Source organism: Pleurodeles waltl, chromosome 5 (genome assembly GCF_031143425.1).
Source record: "Pleurodeles waltl isolate 20211129_DDA chromosome 5, aPleWal1.hap1.20221129, whole genome shotgun sequence".
Lineage (NCBI taxonomy): Eukaryota > Metazoa > Chordata > Amphibia > Caudata > Salamandridae > Pleurodeles > Pleurodeles waltl.
This window is the reverse complement of record NC_090444.1, coordinates 232,370,437-232,390,414: the sequence shown is the minus strand read 5'-3', so window position 1 is coordinate 232,390,414 and position 19,978 is coordinate 232,370,437. Positions and strand designations below refer to the sequence as shown.

The 19,978-nt window shown below is 42.9% G+C and overlaps 1 protein-coding gene across 4 annotated transcripts in view; it reads left to right on the top strand.

The window, feature by feature from the left end:
- Positions 1 to 542: 542 nt before the first annotated feature.
- The window catches only part of LOC138295584 (uncharacterized), a 34,324-nt gene continuing 14,888 nt past the window's right edge, over positions 543 to 19,978 (top strand). For 3 of the 4 annotated variants that reach the window (XR_011203631.1, XR_011203630.1, XR_011203629.1), the window contains exon 1: positions 543 to 2,281. Coding sequence is in view for 1 of the 4 variants with exons in the window: in XM_069233968.1 (XP_069090069.1) it covers positions 7,911 to 7,998 (88 nt within the window). In the remaining 3 variants the exon portion in view is untranslated. Of the gene's footprint in view, positions 2,282 to 7,905; positions 7,999 to 19,978 lie in introns of those variants that run through there. The other variant, XM_069233968.1, reaches the window with a different exon arrangement.

The window sequence follows — 19,978 nt, the reverse complement described above, 5'->3', positions numbered from 1 at the left end:
CATTGAAATTATTAAAAAACAATATATTTAACCACTATTTGAAAATTATGTTAATAACATTAGTATTAATTAAAACAATATTATGTACCTCAAAAAATTATATTCTTGTAAGGGATAATTGTACATCACGATGTTTGTGTATCACAATATTTATTTTCCAATATTTTGGCCTACTGTTATTTTTAAATTGATGTTTTGTCCAGATGCCAATTAAGCAGTAGCTCACTAAGCAGCTTAAGTCCAATGACAAAGCGACACCAAGTTTACCCAATCATAATCTTCAACAAACTTAGGCTCATGAGATGCATCATAAATGTGGCATTATCCGTACAGCGTTATCATGCTTTGTAGCTAAGGGTTCGCTCTGTAGTTGTCACAACATATATTAATTGATGCAATTGTAGCAGTTAATTCATGATTTGAAGTTGGTTGGATGCCACTGAATGTGTCATTGAACCCCTTAACTGACCTTGCTTGCCTGCATAGAGGTTTGAATGTAACAAAAATCTTCTTTGTTTTTCAGAAAAGGGAGCTAAGAGCAGAGAAGGAAAGGAGTAAGTGTGCTCTATCGTTATGGCAGAAACATGCCTATGCTTGCAAATACGGGGCTCATTGAATCCTCAGTTTAAGTACAGGGGTGAAAAACTTGATAACATATCTACTTGAGCCCAGGACTGACACTTCCTGTATGTACTTGTCCTGTAAAATAATCCACTAAGCCTCTAAAGGCGGAGCACGTGGCAGGACAGACCAACGTACTGGCAGATACCCTGAGCAGGACAATTATCCCCTACCACAAGTGGGAACTGGACCAGGAGCTCCTCAACCAACTCTTCCAGTTATGGGGCAGACCAAACATCGATCTGTTTGCCACACTCAAGAACAAGAAGTGCCCTTACTATGCAAGCTTCCCCAGAAAGGGTCGTGGGGGAATGCATTTTCGATGAGATGGTCCGGCGTCTATGCCTATGCTTTTCCTCTGATCCCACTTATACCGAGAGTCATCAGCAAGATGAAGGCGGAGGGTTGTCGCCTCCTATTGATAGCACCGAGGTGGCCCAGACAGGTGGGGTTCACAGAACTCCTGATGCTCTCGGAACAGCCACATGTGCTACTCAGATGGAAGCCATCTCTGTTGACAATGCACCGGGGCCAGGTCAGACGTCCGGACCCGTCATCTCTCCACTTATCGGCCTGGCTCCTGAGTTCCATGAGTACGCCACCTTAAACATCTCTCTGGAATGTAGGGAGATTCTAGCCAGGGCTAGGGCGGACACTACCGATAAGACCTACAGGTTCAAATGGATGCGTTTTTGTGTGTGGTATGCAGCAGAAAGGATCCATCCTATCTCCTCTCTTCCAGAACAGATACTACCGTATTTGTTGCACCTGGCAAAGTCTGCACTCTCATATTCCTCTATCCGGGTGCAGGTGGCGGCAATTTCGAGATACCACAGGTCTCAGAATACGGTCTCCTTATATTCCACCAGGATCGGGAAGCAATTTCTGAGAGGCCTGTTTTGTACTTTTCCACCAGTGCGGAAGCCTCAACCATTGTGGTCCCTAAATGTGGTCCTGGGGCAGCTCATGAAACACCCTTTTGAGCCGATCCACAGAGCAGAACTAAAGTTCATTTCATGGAAAACTGCGTTATTGCTGGCTCTTACTTTGACTAAGAGAGTAAGTGACATACAGGCATTCACCATCAAGGAGCCTTTTCTTCAGTTCACCACTACTAGCGTAATTCTAAGAACGAATCCTAAGTATATTCTGAAGGTGCCCTCAACTTTCCATTTGAATGAACCGGTTATCTTGAAAATCTTTTTGCCTTATCCGCAGACAGTGACAGAAAGGGCATTACATTTGTTGGATATTAAAAGATGTCTGAAGTTTTACCTGCAGAAGACTCAGAGCATACGCAAATCAGACCAGTTGTTTGTGGCCTTTGGAGACGCAAGGAGGGGCCTCACAGTATCCAAGCAGACCGTAGCCAGGTGGATTGGCCTGCCGATCCAATTCTGTCATATTCAGGCTGGTAAACCGCTCCACAGCAGGGTAAGAGCCCATTCGACAAGGACGGCAGTCACATTGGCTGCACTCTTCGCAGGGGTGCCCCTGCAGCATATTTGTAGAGCGGCCACATGGTCCAGCCAGCATACGTTCACGAAACTCTACTGTCTCGAGGAGACGAATAACATGGACACAGCGGTGGGGCAAGCAGTGTTGAGGCATTTATTTCGTTAAGGTGAGCCTCTTGGATCATCCCACCTCCACAAACAGGGTAGGTGAGCAACGGTTCCTTATTCTAGTCAAGGTTAAACTCCTTTCTATTTTTAATGATTATTGCAGTTGTTGGTTATCGTAGCAGGCTAGATACTTGTTGTAATGCGGGATCTATGCTTATTATGCCTGATTGTTATTGTCAGAGGAACATTGCTACGTTGCCATTGAACACTAGCTGGAGGTACTGTTACTCTTATTATTATTGTTATTCTTATGCTTGTTCTGCTTATAAGGGTACAGCTACATGCCTTCTTAATCAATGTTACTGCTTGCTACTCTAATTCAAGCATGTGAACCTATGAAAGATCCAATACTGGAGAAGAAAAAATTTTACTTACCTGTAACTGTGGTTCTACAGTATTGGTATCTTTCATAGATTCACATGCGACCTGCCCTCCTCCCCTCAGAGGCTCCCATTCTAGATGAACTCTTAACTTGACACTTGTACTAGAAAATCTGAGGGAAAGAGCCTCTGTTGGTAGTGTTCTAGAGGGTGTGGACGCCTGATTGGCTGCGGCTCAACTTTGGGTCTTTTTTGCAAAAGGACATGGATAGGCTATAAAAGAACCTAGGTGGGCCATTGGGGCCTAGTGTGTAAAGTTTACTGCTATGTGTATTTAAGGTTACCGTGAGGCTCCCACCTCGATGGCGGGGATGATTCAAGCATGTGAATCTATGAAATATACCAATACTGGAAAACCACAGTTACAGGTAAGTAATTAATTTTCTTACTTTGCATGGCCAGAGCATGGGTGTTCCTGTGCATCCACCTATGTATTTTGATGCCAATCCAAATCTACAAAAGACTTGTAAACCTGAGTTTGTGCCAAAATGATGCACCTGCCCAACTGAGGTGTAACAAGAAGAAATATTTTTGTTTCTACTTTCTACTTCATCGTTCCATGTGTGCTGCATTCTGCAGCACAAATAAAAAGAGGAATATGCTGCTAAGGATTGTTTTTGTGCAGGAAGGCGTCCTTTCCTGCACAAAGGCAATCCAACCTTTAACACAGGCACCCTTGCACCATGAAGCAAAGGTGGACCACGTTAGCGCTAGACACAAGTACGCCAGCACATAGAGAGAGCTGAACAGTGCCATATCTTGGTAAATATGGCACTGTTCAGATCTCTCCCGTCAAGGCAACACAGCACACTAACTAGCCTTTCTGCCCTGTGTTGTGTAAACTATTAGTAAATATGCCCCTTTGAATTTAGCAGAGGCACTTCTGTAAATTGCTAGTTCTCCTGCCCAGCCAAACCTGTGGTCCCACCTCTCAATTCAGAGTCAAAAGAGGCATTGTGCTTACACCGGCAGAGACTACGCTGACTTCAGTGGCATAAACATCTCACCAGGCCAGCTATCCACAACACGGCCTTCAATGTCAAGTTGTCAAACAGGGTGTTTCTTGCCCAAAGACCCTCACATCAGTAATGGCTGCTCAAGTTGGAAATAGGCACAATCTCCTAGGTGCAATGATAAAGAGTATTGGCCATTGTTTCTTTACAATAAACAAACTCATTTTGAGAGTGTCTTCCTTTCAACTTTACAGAATGGGTCATATCAAACATGTGCCCAGGAGAGGTGTCAGAACAGCCACTCCTTTGAAAACACAGATAGATATCCCTACTTGGTGGGTGGTAATCTCTAAATTTGTCAAGCACTCATTTGCCCAGTCAGAGGAAGCTATAGCCTCTGATGACAATGCTAACCAGTTTGCTGCCTATCAGGGTCTAAATAACTCCCAAGGTCTTCAGGCATGCTTACATCTAAGGCTACTCTCTAGAAATTAAAATAAGTTATTTACTCTGATTAGGAGTCAACTTCAGCTGCCCTAGCATCCAGAAGTAATGGCACACAGCACATATTCATCATAATTTCCACTGTGAAATGCTTCTCAGGCATGCTTATATTTTCATTTGTGGTCAGGGCATGTTACCTTCAATACCTTAATTTATATTTTCTGCTTTCAAGTATTCAAATTATCTCATTTCCTCTTACCTAAAGGAAGCGCTTTGAAGATCTTTGGTGAGCTGTAGTTTTGTTCTTTGAATGTTGTACTACAATGTTTTTCAATTCTCTGCTGTTAGTTTTTTGTGTAAATGTTGTGCAACCTCCATTCATTTCTGAGTCTGAAGTCCATTTCTTTTGCTCTGGTTTATGTTATCCAAACAGATATCCTCTGGCACTCTGCACCTCTATTTGATCAACACATGGTAAATTATAAATTAATGTTACCATTCAGTAAGCCACTCTCTGGGCATAACTATTTTGAGGAATCTCTCTTTTTTACTAGCTGTTATTCAGTTGTCATTTTACTTGCCACTGTTTTAGTCGATACCCCCATATAATCAATGTGTCTTTGTTGCTTGAGGCCATTCTCCAGTATCTCTGTATACTCTGCTCTCTTTCCCCAAATTACAAACCTGTGCTTAATTCTCTAAATCTTTCAGTCTTCTATTATGTCCTTGCAGCCACTGTTTGCTTCCTGCAATGAATCTCATCATTTATTTCTGCCTCTTGCCTTTACTTTAGCCACCACATAGCAGTTATTTTCCTTGTTGTGTGTCCATGAGTTAAAACCTTTGTCTCTGAAAAACCTTCTTATATTACTAAGAAATTACATTTTATGTTAACTTGGTATTTGTGTCCAGGCTCCAAGGACACCAGACTTGTACATTGAATCATTTGGCAGCAGGTGAAAAAGTGTAAAGTTTGACTCAAGGCCGGAAGCCATGCTTGATCTATTAATTCATGGGATGCTCTCACCAATTTTAGGCAGAGCCTTCCTTCTCCCCCCACCCCCCCACACACTCAGGGCAATATTTATCATGGATTTGAATCCCCCCGGCGCCATGCAAGTGGACCCAAGGGTGACACAAAACCTAGAATGACATTTAGCAAGCCACTTAAGGCCATCTTGCATGGCTCTGCGTTGCTTGGTAAATGTGGAATAACGCAAGGCTGTGCAAGTTGTTGCCTTGCATTACTCTGCCCCAGGGAGGCATTCTATGGATTGGGAATGGGTTTTCTCATGCATCCACCCTTGGATTTTGGCACATTCCAGATTTACTATTAGTAGTAGACCTGAGAACTCGCCAAAAAGCTATGTCTTCCCAAGGCAGGCGTAACAAAAAGAAATATGTTTTTTTCTTTAAATGTTTTCCTCTTTCTAAGTATGTATGCACGAACATGTCCGTTCTTGCACAAAAACAATCCTGCCTGGAGTGCAAATTGCAAGGGTGCCTGCATTGGGGCCAGGCCTCACTTTGTGCACTAGTGCAGGCAGAAAGCAGAAATGTGCTATATAATGTTAAATACAACACATTGCTACCTTCTCCTTTTCACTCAGTGCAGCATAATAGGATGGCTTGCTGATTTACATTCCATGAATATGTGATAAATATACCCCTCAGTGACTCGACAAGACACAATACATCCTGCCTATCCCCCACACTTGCACACACTGTTGGAATCCTTGCTGTGTTCCTGAAGGTGTATCGCTGAGGGGCTCTCCTGTCAAAGTATTTAGAGTAGGTATAGACAACATGGTGCCCCTGGCACTAGATCTTTCGATGTGTACCTATCAGTTTTACTACTGGAATATTTTTAAATGAATAAATTTTCCAGATCGTATATGGGAGGTTTATCATTAGGGCTGAGAGTTGCACTGCAATGTTTTAACCTTTTGAAAATGGAACACAATACCTTATGTATAGGTGTTCATAAATGTGTGACTTTCCCACAGGTTAGAACCTTTCTCCATAATGTCTATTCCCTCTGACAGATAAAGGAGTTTTGTTTGACACCTTTTTCTCATCAAATCATAACTTTCTGATAGAACCATTTTATACCAGGGGTGGCACTAAGGGTCAGATGTAGCAAAAAAAAAGTTGCGACTTGCAAATTGCGAGTCATACCGACTCGCAAATTGCAACTCACAAAATTGCATGCAGAAAGGTGTCTCAGACACCTTCTGCGACTCGCTATGGGGTCGCAAAGACCCACCTCATGAATATTAATGAGGTGGGTCGCAAATTGCGACCCCATAGCGAGTCCCTGCACTCACAGGGATGGTGGCCTGCTGGAGACAGAAGATCCTCCATGTCTGTGACTGCTTTTTTTAATAAAGCAGTTTTTTTTTTTGAATTGCAGCCCGTTTTCCTTAAAGGAAAACGAGTTGCAATTCAAAAAAATAATGAAACCGTTTGGTTTCATTTTTTCAGAGTAGGCAGTGGTCCATTGGACCACTGCCTGCTCTGAAAAAATATTTTTAGCGACATGCGGTCCATGGGGACCCCTTCCCGTTTGCGAATGCGTTACCACCCACTTCAAGTGGGTGGTAACTGCGAGTTGGTTTGCGACTGCATTCGCAGTCACATAGCAACTCAGCATGGCGATGCGGTCGCAAATAGGAAGGGAACACCCCTTCCTATTTGCGAGTCGCATCCTCAAATTGCGAGTCGGTACCGACTCGCAATTTGAGGATGTGCATCGCGTTCGGCCTTTTGCATGCCTCAAACTGCGTTTTTCGCAGTTTGCGACATGCAAAACGTTTTCTACATCTGGCCCTTTGGCATCTCTCTGGGTTGCTCAGCTATATAACTGCTTAATATCCCTTGAGGAGAAATGACTGCTAGTTCCGGAGAAAGGCTTCAGCACAGTTTCTACTGTTAGTGGCTCTTGGTTTCCCGAGATAGTGTCCCAGCTGATGTATAAAGCACTTCTGTGATCAACTCCTACTCCTTGGAGCCAATCTCTCCACCTCCGGATCTGCCAGTAACTCCTGGACTTATAGCTGTAGCAATCTTCAGTGGAAGACTTGAGAAATTCCAACTACAGTGTACTTCTGAGACGCTTCTCAAGTTTTTGCTGCTCAGCAAAAGTGCAAGTTCATAATCTGTGCCCTGGCTGACCCATCTGGTCCAGTGGTGCTGGAGTTGCCTCTCTATGCCGATATGGCTAATTCCTCCTTAAGCTACATGGAAATTGAACGTGTCCCACTTGTAGAGTCTGCAAAGGAACTCCATGGATAAATGCACCCATGTGGTTGAAATGCATGTACCACAATGGTAATGCAGGGCACCAGTTGTACAGAGACTTAAAGTTATGGAATTTGTTCTCCTCTGGAGATCGTGACTTACCTGACTGGCTTTTCCTTCGGTGTGAAGGTAAATTATGCTGGATATCCTGAGAATATTTTTTGAGTTAGGAAATGGGTGTGTGTCAATGAAATATCTTCTAATGGGGACACTGGAATGCTGAGAACTCCCTGAAACCACAGGAATGCAAACACTGTGGCCCCTACTACACGCACAGTGGTCTTTTTCATACACATAACATAGTGGGAGAAAGAAATACAGTGCCAGGTTGGAATCCAGTTCCTCTGGAATTGATGGCATGTTTGTGCCAGAGGGGTGTCTGTAGGGGTGTATATCAATAGTGAATGCAGTTTTCTAGACACTGTCAAACACTTATCAAATCCTTTCTGTCATGCACTCCAACTAAAAGACTGATTTTAATAGAATCAGAACTTTCCTTAAAAGTAAAATGTACTGGAAGCAACAGTGAATAGGCACAATCTATTATTTTAGGTTATATTGTTAGGCATATGAGAAAGCCACTAAACATGCCACTCAAATGTCTACATCGCTTTGTCTTTCAGCTCAAAAAAGTCTGTGTTCATAAAGAACTTGGGGACACAAATTACCACCCTGGTACGTTTACTGCTTTCTTTGCATAACATCTCTCATCTTCCCGCTTTGTCCATTATTAAGAGTCTTTAATATGTTCTGAGTGGCACGCCATTAGAAGCACACTTCTCTAATGGTGGGGGGTATCTGTTTTCATAATCAATGCTCACCATTTTGATTTCTACTGATAAAGACCATATGAAAAAATTCTTGGCACATGTTTTTCCTAAAGATAATGTTGGAATCATAGGACTTAGAGTTTAGAGTTTGGCGGACAGGTTACTCCATCACAAGGGTGACGGATATCCTGTCTGCCGAAATATAAATTCCATTATGTCCTATGGGATTTATGTTTAATCGTTGTGATAGAGTAACCCATCTGCCGAACTCTAAATCAGGCCCTTAGATTCCCTTATTAAATTAGGAATGAAAGTGGATACAAATTACCTTCGTTTACAACAAACAATCAGACATTGAGTTGTGTCTTTTTGTGGACACTCATAAGCCACTATCTGCCCTTGTGACTACAACTCTCCCCTTTGACCAGGAAACACACCTGGCTAGGTTGAGTGTGAGATGCTCAATGGACATTTTTACAGTCACAGTGGACATATTTCTGAGCATGGATAAGTGCATTCCTTCTACTTCCAGCTCCCTATTTTTTGAGAAAGTGATGGAAGTCGTTTAAAGGATCCCTTGCTACCCAGGACCCTGTGGGTTCTTTAGGAAGTGGCATGAACAAAAAAGTAATTACCTCTCTGTGTACCTTATGCTTTTTTCAACTCTTGCCAGTGGATGGTAATGGATTAAGATTAGGATTTAGTAGATACCCCTGTAATGTCATTGAGGAAACATCAAAGGGTGTTTGATTTCACTTCTGCTAACCCTTTTATTTTAAGAAATTGAGGTTCATTGACCCGATGTTGAACCTAAGGGCAGTTAATAGCACTCCCTGTGTCCTGCCACCATTCCCGTAAGGTTCTTCCACCCCTACTAAAGTGAAAAACGATAGCCACAGGTATTATATACATTATACAGAGGCTGTTGCCCCTGCATAGTTATGGTCAGGTTTAAGTTTCCATAGAAAGAGAGTTTTGTTTTTCACTAATAACTTTGATGCTGGTTGATAAATCTTCACAAATCTTTCCAAAAAACGAATTCTCCCCCCTCAGCTACTTCCTGCAAAGTGTTGGAGTGATGCATCAAGCGATGGCCGAGAAAAAGGGAGGTCCAAAAATATGTTTTTCCGATGTTAGTAAGAATAGGAAATTTTGGAAAGCAAGACTAGAAAAAATGTTTGAACGGAAGTACACCAAATTTGACAGAAAGTTAGATTGTCACTCATAAAGCATGCTTGTTGTAATTGGGGGTAAATCTGGACAGCCATTTTCGAACAACATGTATTTACGAAAGGTGCTTGGGCTGGGTTTGAAAGGGTTAATTAATTGGTACATTTGGAAGTTTGGTCCGGCAGGAGTTCCTTGGAACTCCAGCAATGCTGTAATGTCAAAGAATAATGTGGTCTGATTGGCCAGGATCACAGAGGTCTGAGTGCCTGACTGCAGCTCGACCAGAAGTGATGCAGACACCATTACAGGGCACAAGGACACAGTCCTAGTGTTGTGAAGGTGAATAAAGCATATAAGAGGCAGAATAAAGAATCTTTGACCCCCTGCCATTTCTGTGGAGGAACCCAGAGGGATCTCTCCAGGTGCCAAAAATAAAAAGACACAATGGTACCACACTACTCCATTTGTACCCAGTATGGCCCTGCTGTGATGTACTGGGAAACTCCAGTGGGAGCCCACAATGGTTGAAGCCTGTAAAGACCTGTGGTACCATGTAGGTGAAGCTTGTGCGGTAATACCACAAGGTACTGTCAAAAACATTGCAATAGAGGTTTCTGAGGGTCTGTGCATGGTTGGCCGTCTATGGAGGGTTGGACATAGGCCAAAGACCGTGTGCAGTGGCAGGAGATTGGGCGTATGGCGGGATTGGCTGCAGCCGCCAACAGTGCACGGCCAAAATCTGTGCTCAGCGACAGAATTGGGAGAATATGATCAAAAGATTAACAGGAAATAAACAACGATTATGTTGATGTTATAGTTAGGTTAGGTAATAAGATCTTACTTTAAGCAAACCCTAGAAAATCACTGAAAGTCACTAAAATGATGTTACAGTTAAGTTAATGCGATTTTAGGTTATAGTAAAAAAAAAAAAAAGCGAGAAATTTACTGTAAAACAAATGTTAAAGTGATCATAATCAAGTGTTGAGAAATTACAAAAACTAACATTTGCTACAATTCTTTAGATTGCTCTATAAACAGATAGTTAAAAAAGGCAAAGTTGGTCATAAAGTCCTCATAAACATATACAGCATAGATTGACGTTAGGTACATGTGTGCAAAATACAAACGTGTAGTGCTGGAAACAAGTCTGATTTAGTAAGGTAAAGTTCATATGGTGCATGTTTAGCTACCAGTGAACTTTTAACTGACAGCAATAGTTCATTTAAACAAGGTATAGATTAAGCGTAACTCGTGGGATTAGCATAAATGTATTTTACATAGATTGAGGGTTAATTCAAAGTCCTGTGAAAGAAACTAAAACTTGTTCCTATTATTTATAACTCACCTGTGGATGCACTAACGTCACAGAGTTCCCTTTTCCCTGGTAGTATCTATATAAAGTGGAGATTTATAAAGTGCAGATATTTATTTCTATAGGTTCAGTGAAAATTCTGAGACGTTACACATTGTTGTAGAATACATAATCTACAGGTGACTCACAGACGTTTCAATGATTGTAAGAGTTGTTAAAAGGTGAGCACCGTTTTGCTCTTTTCAGGAATATGTGTAGGGTACTTTTACATGCTATGAAGGCTTGTCTATAGGGCCTGGTTTGTTCATGTTAACTCATTGGCTAAGGCATAGATGTGAAGCTGCTCCTTTAAAATTGATAACAATTGAGGTATTTAACAGGCATATCCAATTAGTGCATAAAATGACAAAACACTGTTTTTGCTACAATGAAAACGACAATTGTGAGTTTTTTACTGTCAGAACATATAAAGCAAACTAAACATGTCCTTCTTTTTAATATCCAGCACCTAGCCTTATGGGTTTACAAGGCCTGCTTTAGAGGTGACTTACCAATATTATATAGAAAGATTTAGACTTGGCAAAAGGGTTATTTTGAAATGCCGAGTTAGCAGTTCAGAAGCTGCCTGAGTGGGCTGCAGTGGCAGGTCTAGAGTCATGTTTTCATCTTGTCACTGCAGTGGTGGCACAATAATTGCTGCAGTCCACAACTGACATTTAACCCACAGAGCCTGGATACAAATGGCATAAATACTAGAGACTTTCAGGTAAGTTAAATATGCTAATCATGGATTTGCTATTTGCACATACATTTGGAGACTTCAGATCACATGCACTGTGGCCTGGTCCGAAGGGCCCAATGACCTCGGAGTCGAAAAACCAGCAGGATCCGTCCAAAATCTTCAGAGGGTGCAATCATACAAAAAAGAGGCATTTCCTTAAAAGGGGGCTGAGAAGGTGTTTTAGCAAAATTCTCGACAGTAAATACTGTGGGCCTGATTCACAAACATAAATCTACACTTTTGTGTACATTTACTCTTTTTCACTTTACACAAACAAACAATTTAATAGTAAGTTTACCACTTACTCGCAGTTGGGGTGGAGAACTCTGCGTATAAAAAGATAGGCATGTCCCTTCTTACTTACTATTAAATTGTTTGTTTGTAAATAGTGAAAAAGGGTAAGTTTACCTTTGTGAATATGGACCTGTGTCTGCTGTTGACCAGGTGAATGAAGAGGGAGGAACTATAGACAGATATTATCTTGGAGACCTTTGTGGGACATTGAATAGCACACCTCCCTCATGAAACCATCCAAGCATTTTTCAAGATTTGTCTACAGAATCTGACAAAGGACTGGAGATGAGCGATCACCATCTACAAGAGCTTAATCCAATCCACATACTTCAGCCAGTTCTAAAATTCTGGATGAAAGCCTCTTCTAATTGGATGCTCAGCACCACACACTACTGATGCTGTTTTCTGTTTATATATTGATAGTAACTTTCACCCCAGCCTTTGTGAAAGCCTTTCGGGACTCAGTAACCTGATTTAGACAAACTTAATTTTCATTCTGCACTACTCAGTTTTAGGTTCTAGGCACAGCATGCTGTAGAAATGTTGAACTTTGTCTGATGACAAGCTTAATTTATTGCAGAGACCCGAATGAAAGAGACGTTCTCCCGGTACATTGCTTCAGCAGTGTCAGCCCCTTAAAAGACTCTGGCTGCAACTTCCTAAACAAGCTGGAGGCCACAAACCGAGGTCTTCGAGAGTCCTAATCATGGGTCATAGTTTTGGATAATATAAATGCACTCATGATTAAAATGTTATGCAGCCAAATTAAGACCCAGCTATGACATTAATATGGACTGCCATGGTCAATCCAGCATCACATTTCACACCGATATTTTTCATACAAGCAGCCCAGTTCACCCAAATATTAGGACCAGAATAAAGTTTGTTAATGCAATGTTTGGACACAAGAGAGGAAGAGTTTTGTTTTGCCTCCACAATGTTTTAGGTCCTTGTATACTATCCATTTTTCCACCACCAAAGGACACTTTTTAAAACTGACTGCTGAGGAATATCAGTCTTTGGTCATTGTCAGCAGGATCTTGCTGTTATCCACATACATAAAACCCAAACCTAAAAGATCAAATCAGTTGAGGTGGACTCTGTTGTCTTTCAGTCTTGACATTCTGACTTTTTCTCCACAGATTAGAGCCCTGCAGAGTGATATAGCTAAATATAGACAACCAGTGTTCAAATGTCAGAGATGGCCTTCAGTTCATCAAGTGTTGCTATAGACCCAGAGCTACAACCCAATCAAAAATCTTCTTGCATTGGATGTAACAAGGTATTTCTCTCTACATGGTTTTATAGTTGGAGTCAAGCCACTTTCTCCAACATTTTGGATATACATCACAGTTGTGAGATGGGCCTACTTTTGATCATCACCCCTTGATCCAATAAGGCTTTCTTAGAAACTGGGGTCCAGGTGGCAGTTGTTAAAATCATCAGTATTGAGCTAGTACTAGGACATTGGCTTTCATCAATAGGGTTTTGTTAAAGGTCTGCGGGTGTGAGGAAAGTAGTGTATTATATAAGGATGGGCAGAACTCACGGAGTTTCACTCCTCAGAATTCCACAAACAAATATAAAACTGAGATTCCGTGGACTTCCACCAACACCAATACAGCCATTCAAGTTGACTTTTCTGTCGCTTGAATAGAAAATCCACTCTAGGGGCAGGAAATCTACTCATAAAGCAGCCTGTGACCGCGACCTCTTGCAAACACCAATGTCCACCCATGTTGAAAATGGCGATAGAGGACACCAAATATCACTCATATTTCAGGGGTCTTGCAGGAAAACATTCCTCCATGCGGCGTTTTGCAGAATTCTGCAGGAACATGCCACATTCCACCTATACCCCTAGGATTACATGGTATGCTTGTGTGACCTCACTGTGTTATATTGTGACAAAACCTGTCTTGGGTCCAGTCAGGCTTGTTTGGCACATCTTAGCTCAACCCTGGGTGGCTTTGAGCAGTTAGTCTTCGACGAAGGAACTCATGTAAAGCATTAAACAGCACCAAAAGAACTAACTAAGAAAGAAACACGACTCTCCAGAAATCTGACAGCAGGTTATAAAAGTAGGCTGTAATTAAAAATGTACGGATGACAAAAAAACAACATCTGCCATAGGGTTCTGGAGATATAAATACTTAAAGGAACAATACATCACTCAACCGCGAACAAACATTGGCAAATGCCACAAATTTGACACTTAGAAACCTTTTGTAGAAACGTTGCCATAAAGCTGAATCCAATAAATTTGGGCTACCAACTCTGGCAGGGAGCAGATCAAGGGGACTAAAAAATCCCCAAGGAACAGTTACCTTGAAAAGAACACAGTGGTTATTGTCCATCAAACTCCTGATGGATCCTGGAACAAATCCAGTTGCCGCAAGACTACTCATCTCCGGTATCAAAGAAGCAAGAGATTTCCCTCTCCTGGGGATAACTTTCCTTCTAGGCATCCAAACTGAACTTCGACAAGCCTCCTGGGTCTAGCAGACTTTGGTGTCATTTTTTAGAGTCACGCCTCGGTCTCCAGAAAGCATTTAAGCGAAGAGCAACAATCCACTGATCTGGGCTACCAACTTGCTAAGACAGGCTTATTGGGCTTTTATGGACCAGGTGCTGAACAGGAAGTCAGCAACTCACTTTTGGAGTCTATGCTTCTGTTTGGGGCTAGGGAATGACTCCTCCTTGTGCAGGACACTGCAGACACAGTCCTGTCTTTGCTAGCCGAAGTAGCAGCAGGTGCAGTCCAAATTCGGTGCAGCCTCTCTTTATCTGACCCTAAGTCAGCAGGGCGGTCCTCCTTCATTTCCTTCTCCAGTACAGGCAAGATCTGAGGTCTGGGGAAATGGGGTGACACCTTTGTGCCAAGAAAGGGCCCTCAGGGGGTGGAGCAGTTACATGCCAATGGGCTACTTTGATTCCTCCCAACTGATGACAACTTAATTTGAAGGGTGGCATCTAGCTATCCCAGAATGCTGTGTTCTGTCAACTCTCCAGATGGAAGAATGGATCTCTTGATCTGTGAAGGGCTGTGGCTGCCCAAGGGTTACACAGCCATGGAAACAACAGTTTGGCAACTATTTTCCCCTCTCCATCCCTGCTGTCAGTCTGTCTAATTGAACAATGGAACTGCCCTTCCTGAGTGTTTACACTCTTTGCCTTTCATAGCCGGCTTACCTTTTGAAGCTCACTTTTTGGGCTCACACCCTGTGTGCCTACCTGCCAGGGAGAGTTATCTCATCCTACTGCAGGTTTCTACTTTTTCCATTTGTGGGAAAAATGCCCCCATGAGGGCAGAAGGCAGTCTTGTAGCCAGCATCTGCGAATGGCCACTTGAAAACTTGGCAGCAGGGAAACCACTTTCTAAAAGTTGCAATTGCTAAAAAATTACATTCAATTTGTTAAATTCGTCTTGGTCATCAAATTAAGTTAAATGTGACAATTCTTTTGATAGCTTGAAGCACTAACTTTAGTGGCCCCTTTCAGATGTTACCTCTGAGTTGTCAGCATGTGGCCCTGCACATGCCAGTTGCGCTACTAGCCTCTCCACAGTAAACATGGCAATTGGAGGTTTTTACTGTCACAACTTTCTACCTTTTAAAATACGTCACCCTGCCTAAGGACCCAATAGGCCTGCCGTAGGGTTGACATATGTATTAAAAAGGAAGGTTTGGGCTTTGCCATTGCTTTAAATGGCAAATTCAAGTTATTAGTTTTAAGCTATTCTGCCAACCTGCAGTGGCAGACTGGAAATCTTGTTTTTGTCTTGTCACACTTGTGGTGGCACAACTAGGGCTGCTGTCCATAAGAGACACTAACTTACAAGTTCTAAGTATTCCTGGTACCATAATCTAAAGACTTACAACTAACTTAACTTATGTCAATTTGATATATGCCAATTAAACATACACTTTTAAAGGGTCAGAGCTCTTGCACTGAGTCCTGGTTAGCAGGGCTCCTGGCAGTTGAGTCATTACACCAGTGCCTCGTTATGTAATGATGGCAACAAAGTAGGGGGTGAACCTGCAAATAGACTATTTCCTCACAGCAGAGAATATATCCTCTGGAGACCCTGACAGCTTGTTGAACAATGGGATGGCGACAAATTCACAGTTTTTAGAGGGGCAACATGTGGGCTATTGAAACAACATTATAAGAGAACAGAATGAAGGGGGCTCAGGACCTCTCTATTTCCAGCCAAGCTGGACACAGTACTGGGAATTTTAGGTACAGTTTTAGGGAAAGAACACTGGTGCTGGGCTCTGGTTAGCAGGGTCCTAGCACACTTTCAATCAAAGCTGGCATCAACAAAAGGCAAAAAGCTATGGGGTAACCATGCCAACAGTGGCATTTTCCTACAGTGGTCCATTGTCCATTGCAATACAAAACCAGACGCCTTGTTTGCACACTGCACCCGGCCCCCCGTGCCGCTGAGGGTGTATTTTGTGTGCCTGTTTGGGACCCCCCCAGTGCTCTACAAAATCCCCTTTGTCTGCATCCTGAGGACGCAGGTACTTACCTGCTAGCAGACTGGAAATGGCGCACCCCCAGTCTCCATAGGTGCCTATGTTATTTGGGCCCCTCTTTGACCTCTGCTCCTGACCAGCCCTGTGTTGCTGGGTATTTGGGGTTGACTTGAACCCCCAATGGTGGGCTGCCTATGTCCTGGAGACTGAACTTGAAAGTGCTTTACTTACCTCAAAAACTAACCTCCCCCAGTAACTGTTGAATTTTGCAGTGTCCACTTTTAAAATAGCTTATTGCCATTTTATGCCAAACTGTGTACAGTACTGTTTTTATTCAAAGTTCTATCTTTACCTATGCAAAGTACCTTACATTTAATGTACTTATCTGCATTTTGACTCTTGTGGTTCTAAAATAAATTAAGAAAAGAATATTTTTCTATATAAAAACCTATTGGCCTAGAGTTAAGTCATTGAGTGTGTGTTCTCATTTATTGCCTGTGTGTGTACAACAAATGCTTAACACTACCCTCTGATAAGCCTAACTGCTCTACCACACTACCACAAATAGAGCATTAGTATTATCTATTATTGCCTGTGTCAAGCCTCTTGGGGAACCCCTGGACTCTGTGCACACTATCTCTCACTTTGAGATAGTATATACAGAGCCAGCTTCCTACACCCACTTTGCCTATGCTTTTTACATAGAAAACAAAAGCTTCTGATGCAGCCTCACTTATGCTGAGAAGGGTGGATACTGCATGAAGGATTTCATCTGTGTAGTATTTTCCAGCTCTCCTTGTAACCTTGTACTCAGCATGTGATATCTACTCATCCCTGGGTGACAGTATTAAGAGTGCTAATATCATGTGACACACAGTAGTACTGTGTGACTCTGCAAATCTACTTATACCCCGAAACTTGCTGGGTCCACTCATCTCTGCAGCAGGTGCCTGGCTCACACTGTTTTCAGTGAGGAGATCCTTCTGGTGATCTGCACAGACAAAGAGAAAAAAGGATGTAGAGAGAGGACCTTACTGAGATCTATTACTCTGTTCTCCATGTCTCTCAGCTAGCATACAAATTCAGCAGCCACTAAAAAAAACCTGAGTAATCAGCTTGGAGGTGTTACCTGGCTGACCAAAGGGTGCATAGGAGGAGCACCAGGATCAAGATCAGGGGTCACACAGATCCCGAACCAGGCCCAAGAGGCTCAGGGCCTGGAAGACCCGGATGAGGATCAGAGTGAGAAGGATAAGTGTCAGAAGTCCTGTGCCCAGGAGTGTCAAAAGGACAAGGAGTACCAGCTCAAGGGATACACCTAGAACCTGGGACAGTTGGACCACGAATAGGAAGATCTGGTCACGGAAGACCAGGACCAGTTAAATGTAGGCAATGGGTGGGTACCAGCACCAGGAGGACCGGTTTCAGGTGGATTAGAGGATAAGAGCCCCAGGAGGGTTAGGGGGAAGAGAACGAGGCCTAAAAAGGCAAAGAACAGATCTAGGACCAGAACAAAAGGCTATTATCAGGAGAATCAAGACCAGAGGGACCAGAATCAGGGGCACCAGTAGATATGGGGATAGGAGCCAGATGCAGAGAAGGGACTGGACAAAGAGAATGATGATGATGATGATGACGAGGGCCAGAGGATCCAGGACCAGAAAAGCAGGAGTACTATATAGTTCCTACATGTTTAGTAGGACTGGGTATATGACAAGACCCTCACAATATTGAGACTTGTATAATCAACAATTGATGATTTGTCTCAGTTAGCTCACAGTACCACATCCAAACCCCTAAACTGACCAGAAAAATTGATGTTATTGGTAACCTCGAACATTATACTCTGATTCCTAAAGAGTTAATTGAAACAGATCTAACCCTTTTGTTTGGTCAATCTTGCATGCCCAAGGTAAACGCAAGGGAAATACAAAAATGAATTTTCAGACATTTATTGAAATGATTGTATGGCATTCATCCTCTATCTTGTGCCATGCTAATCCAGGGGCTGCCCACAATGTATCCCACTCGTCCCTGTACCCACATTCCTATCGTTATATATTTGCTATACACTCACTGCACATACTCACACTGCACTGATAATTCATACCTATATTCAGTGTCTTGGATTCACATCGAAGCAGAACTTAACATGAGACGGGCCAATTGACCACACTCTCTTGTGAGACAAGAAATAGGTCTGATAATACTTCTGATTCGCAAAACCTCAGAATGCTGCCAGTACTGCTATATGTGACCTAATCGGGGCATAGACAGTTTCCTGTGGCAACTAACTCGGCCAGAGGGACCCCTCCAGGTCAAAGAGCAGGTTTTGGACCTTGCTTTACTAGGGACAGGCTAAGGCCTCTGTGCACAAACAAGATTACCATGATGCCAGGGCCAAACAAAAAGTCAGGAAGATGTGGTTGAACACTCAGGGAAGGCGTGTGTGCTTGCTTGGGATGCAGGGGACATTCCTATCTGGACAGATGGTATTCAAGTGTTTCCCGTCTAATTTCTACACCTTCTTTCGCTAAGAAGTATATCAACACTAAAAAGATCTGCAATCGCTTTGATAGGCTCAGCTTCCTGCTAATGCAGGAAATACTTCACCTCGCCTCTGCTTTGAAGGAACTTTTTATTTAAGCTTTTACAGCCTTGGGGACTGTCTTTCTGCCAGGATGGTGATGGGTCTGTCTGGGGGACAAGTTTCTGTTGATGAGCCAATCATCTTTATCCCAAGAATGTCACATGGTTGACAGTTTTCTTGCAGCCACTATGTTTGTGGTACCATGAATGGAAGCTTTGGGTGTTTTCACCTTCTGCCTCACTGGGATGAGGAGGGATGGAATTGCAAGTTCCGCGTTCCAGTGATAACCTACGTACTACAGATTCTAGTGTATGTGGAGCTTGTCTTTGAGGCAATGCAGGATCTTCCTTCTGAATGCTCAAATAAGGCCTGCAGCTTCCCTTCCAGTGATTATCCCACCTCGATAATAGAAACATGAGTGGAGACAAACAGACTCAAAACTCCAGATCTCTGTAAAGGAAAAAATAACAACAAGAACAACCATTCGGAGATTCCAAGGATGCCAAAACAAGAACAAATGATTGAGAAGACTGAGGGCCATATTTATACTTTTTGACGCAAAACTGCGCTAACGCAGTTTTGCGCCAAAAAAATTAGCGCCGGCTAACGCCATTCTGAAGTGCCATGCGGGCGGCGTATTTATTCAATGACGTTAGCCGGCGTTAGCCGGCGGCGCTGTCTGGTGTGCGTTAAAAAAAACGACGTACACCAGGCAGCGCCGGCGTAGGGGGAAAATGGCATATGGGCGTCCACAAATGGTGCAAGTCAGGCTGAGGCAAAAAAATCGCCACAACCCGATTTGCGCCATTTTTTTACGACGCCCATCCCCCATTGAAATGACTCCTGTCTTAGCAAAGACAGGAGTCATGCCCCCTTGCCCAATGGCCATGCCCAGGGGACCTATGTCCCCTGGGCATGGTCATTGGGCATAGTGGCATGTAGGGGGGCATATGCATCGGAGTCATTTTTTAGGACGGGAACGCCTACCTTGCATATCATTAACGCAAGGAAGGTGTTCACGCAAAAAAATGGCGCTAACTCCATGAACTTTGGCGCTAGACGCGTCTAACGCCAAAGTATAAATATGGAGTTAGTTTTGCGTCGAAAAAAACGACGCAAATTCGGCGCAAACGGAGTATAAATATGCCCCTCAATATTTTGAAATTGTCTGAGGCATGCCATAAGCAGGCAGGCAAAGTTGTGGCACACAAAAGGATTCCTGATGGCATACTTTTATTGTGGAAGTAATTGTAGTTC